Source organism: Austrofundulus limnaeus, unplaced genomic scaffold (genome assembly GCF_001266775.1).
Source record: "Austrofundulus limnaeus strain Quisiro unplaced genomic scaffold, Austrofundulus_limnaeus-1.0 Scaffold667, whole genome shotgun sequence".
Lineage (NCBI taxonomy): Eukaryota > Metazoa > Chordata > Actinopteri > Cyprinodontiformes > Rivulidae > Austrofundulus > Austrofundulus limnaeus.
This window is the reverse complement of record NW_013953069.1, coordinates 96,168-98,999: the sequence shown is the minus strand read 5'-3', so window position 1 is coordinate 98,999 and position 2,832 is coordinate 96,168. Positions and strand designations below refer to the sequence as shown.

The following is a 2,832-nucleotide window of genomic DNA, read 5'->3' as shown; positions in this document are numbered from 1 at the left end:
AGCCTACACAAATACATCTAGTCCTAGAGTGGCCTATAATGTCTATAAAGCTGTATATGCTGTTGCTCATTCACTACACAACCTCCTTCTTTGTCAACCAAGCAGTGGACCTTTTGAAAACAAGTCATGTGCTCAAAGTGACAATATATTTCCCTGGCAGGTATAATAAAACATTTGTCTTTTTTAAAGTCACATTTCAAACGCTGACAGTATATTAAATTTTTTTACTACATTTATTGGTACAATGCAACAAATATTCAAGCTCCAGCACTACCTCCAAGAAGTGAAATTTATCATTGCTGGGGACGAAGTCAACTTTGACCTGAAGGGAGACTCCATCCCATATTATGACATCATCAACTGGCAGAAAAGTTCCAGYGGGAACATTGAATTTGTCAACGTGGGKTTGTTCGATGGAACTAAGCCTGCTGGAAAGGAGCTGGTGATCCAGGAGGACAAAATAATGTGGGCAGGGCATCAGAGTGAGGCAAGCTGCTCACACTATGTTTTTACCTTCATCAGATGCCAACTGTTGAAGTTCTGTAGGTTAAGATGGAGGTAAGTCAGGTGGGATGAGGAAGAATGGAATTGACGTGAGGCCCTTTGGACTGATAAAATAAATGAACACAAAAGAACAGTATTTTTTGTTACTATTATTTCTGTCATTTTGCTCAAGTCAGACCTCTTCTAAAATCATACATTTCTTTAGGTGCCAGTCTCTGTATGCAGTCCCAGCTGTCCTCCAGGGTCCAGGAAAGCTGTCCGTCATGGGGAGCCTGTCTGCTGCTTTGACTGTGTACTATGTGACAGCGGCAAAATTAGCAATCAGACAAGTGAGACTAAAAATCAGCACACATCCAGTTTATTACACAAATTTTGTGCTTAATGTACTTCCTCTTTTCTCCCTTTCTATAGATTCAATAGATTGTAAGTTTTGCCCTGATGATTTCTGGTCAAGCCAAGACAGAACTGCCTGCATCCCAAAGAGGGTGGAGTTCTTGACCTATGACTCCTTGGGTATTGCCCTGACAGTGATCTCTGTAGTGGGTGCTTGTCTGACCATAGGTGTTTTAGTTGTGTTCTTCTACCACAAAAACACACCAATTGTCCGTGTGAATAACTCAGAACTCAGCTTCTTTATTCTGTTGTCCTTGACATTGTGTTTCCTATGTTCTCTTGTTTTCATTGGAGAGCCAACGTTTTGGTCCTGCATGCTTCGTCACACTGCCTTTAGCATCACATTTTCACTTTGCATCTCCTGCATCCTGGGAAAGACTCTTGTGGTGTTGGCTGCTTCCACGGCTACCAGGCCAGGGGACAACATTATGAGGTGGTTTGGACCCAATCAGCAGCGAGCTATCATCTTTAGCTGCACTCTTATCCAGATGGTAAKCTGTGCTGCCTGGCTTATTGATGCTCCACCTTATCCATCTAGAAACACCAAATATGAACGCTCAAAGATTATTCTAGAATGCAGCGTTGGATCTAGCTTTGCATTTTGGTGTGTGTTAGGTTATATTGGTCTGCAGGCATGTCTCTGCTTTGTACTAGCGTTTCTGGCTCGAAAGTTGCCCGGCAACTTCAATGAGGCTAAGTTTATCACATTTAGCATGTTGATCTGCGCTGTGTGGCTGGCATTTATACCTGCCTACTTAAGCTCTCCTGGAAACTATGCAGATGCAGTGGAGTCATTTGCCATTTTGGCCTCCAGCTTTGGCTTGTTGTTCTGCCTGTTTGCTCCAAAGTGTTACATTATTTTACTCAAGCCAGAAAAAAATACAAAACAACATCTAATGGGAAAGGAAAAGACATAACACATTACATCTTGTTTAAAAAAATGACATTTATAATAATTCATTAWTATTTTATATAGTCAATTTCAAATATTATTTTGTTGTATTTTTTCCATGTAAATTATAAATTACTTTACAATGTGTTTTGGTTTTGTAAAATTAGCAATGCAGCACAATACTTTAATAAGGTACAAAAAATGTATCCAAACACAGGTGTGTCACGCTGTGGGTGTTGTCCCAAGATATTAAACAATTATGTATACCTATATTGTTTATTAATGCCTCATATTCTGGTGCTTTTTCACATTACATACATTTCCAATAATTTCTGACATTGTATGATGTTATAGAAAGTAATTCCAAAACATTTAGTGAGAACTTGCAATATGTCACATGACAATTTATAAAGTTTGAAGAAAATGGTTATAACTCCATCACTTCTGGTCATAAGATGATCTCAGTTTAAAACTTTGGGATGGCAGACAGTGGGTAAAATGCATTCTTTCAAGAAATTCTTGAGCTTATCTATTTTGAAACATCAACATTTTCATTTTGATTTGCAATGTAAGCTCAGGGATGTTGTTTATACTGTAGGTACATACAATGAAGTAGGTTAGTGTTCTCTAACCCAGGGAAAAATGCTTGCAAGCCTTTCTTTATGTTATGTTTAAGCTTTGCTTTTTAAGGTGCCTATGAGACGTTTTGTAACCAGAACTTTTTCATGCAGATTTTCTTTGCACAAAAATAAGAAAAACAAAGTTTTGTCCATAATTTTTTTATTTATTGCTGTCCAGTTTCACAACAAAATGTAGTTTAGGTTGTAATAAGGTTTCTTTTAAAATTCCTATATATTTTGTAGCATTTGGATCCTATTTTCATCACTATAGTGTCCATCGTTCTTCACATGCATAGACAATACAGAGCAATCTATTTATAAAAAAACTTTAAAATAAATAAAAAAAAAACATAAATCCAGTCTATAAACAGGCCAAGTTCATCACTTTACAAATAATGAGAGCACCTTCCTAAAAGCTTACAT

At 37.4% G+C, this 2,832-nt stretch overlaps 1 protein-coding gene across 1 annotated transcript; it reads left to right on the top strand.

Moving 5' to 3' along the window:
* Window positions 1-775: 775 nt before the first annotated feature.
* LOC106531727 (extracellular calcium-sensing receptor-like) lies at window positions 776-1,957 on the top strand (the record flags this gene model as incomplete). Its single annotated transcript, XM_014027643.1, has 2 exons — window positions 776-833; window positions 916-1,957. Coding segments are annotated over 2 exons (957 nt in total), but the record flags the coding sequence as incomplete, so codon positions are not given.
* Between the last annotated feature and the right edge of the window lie 875 nt (window positions 1,958-2,832).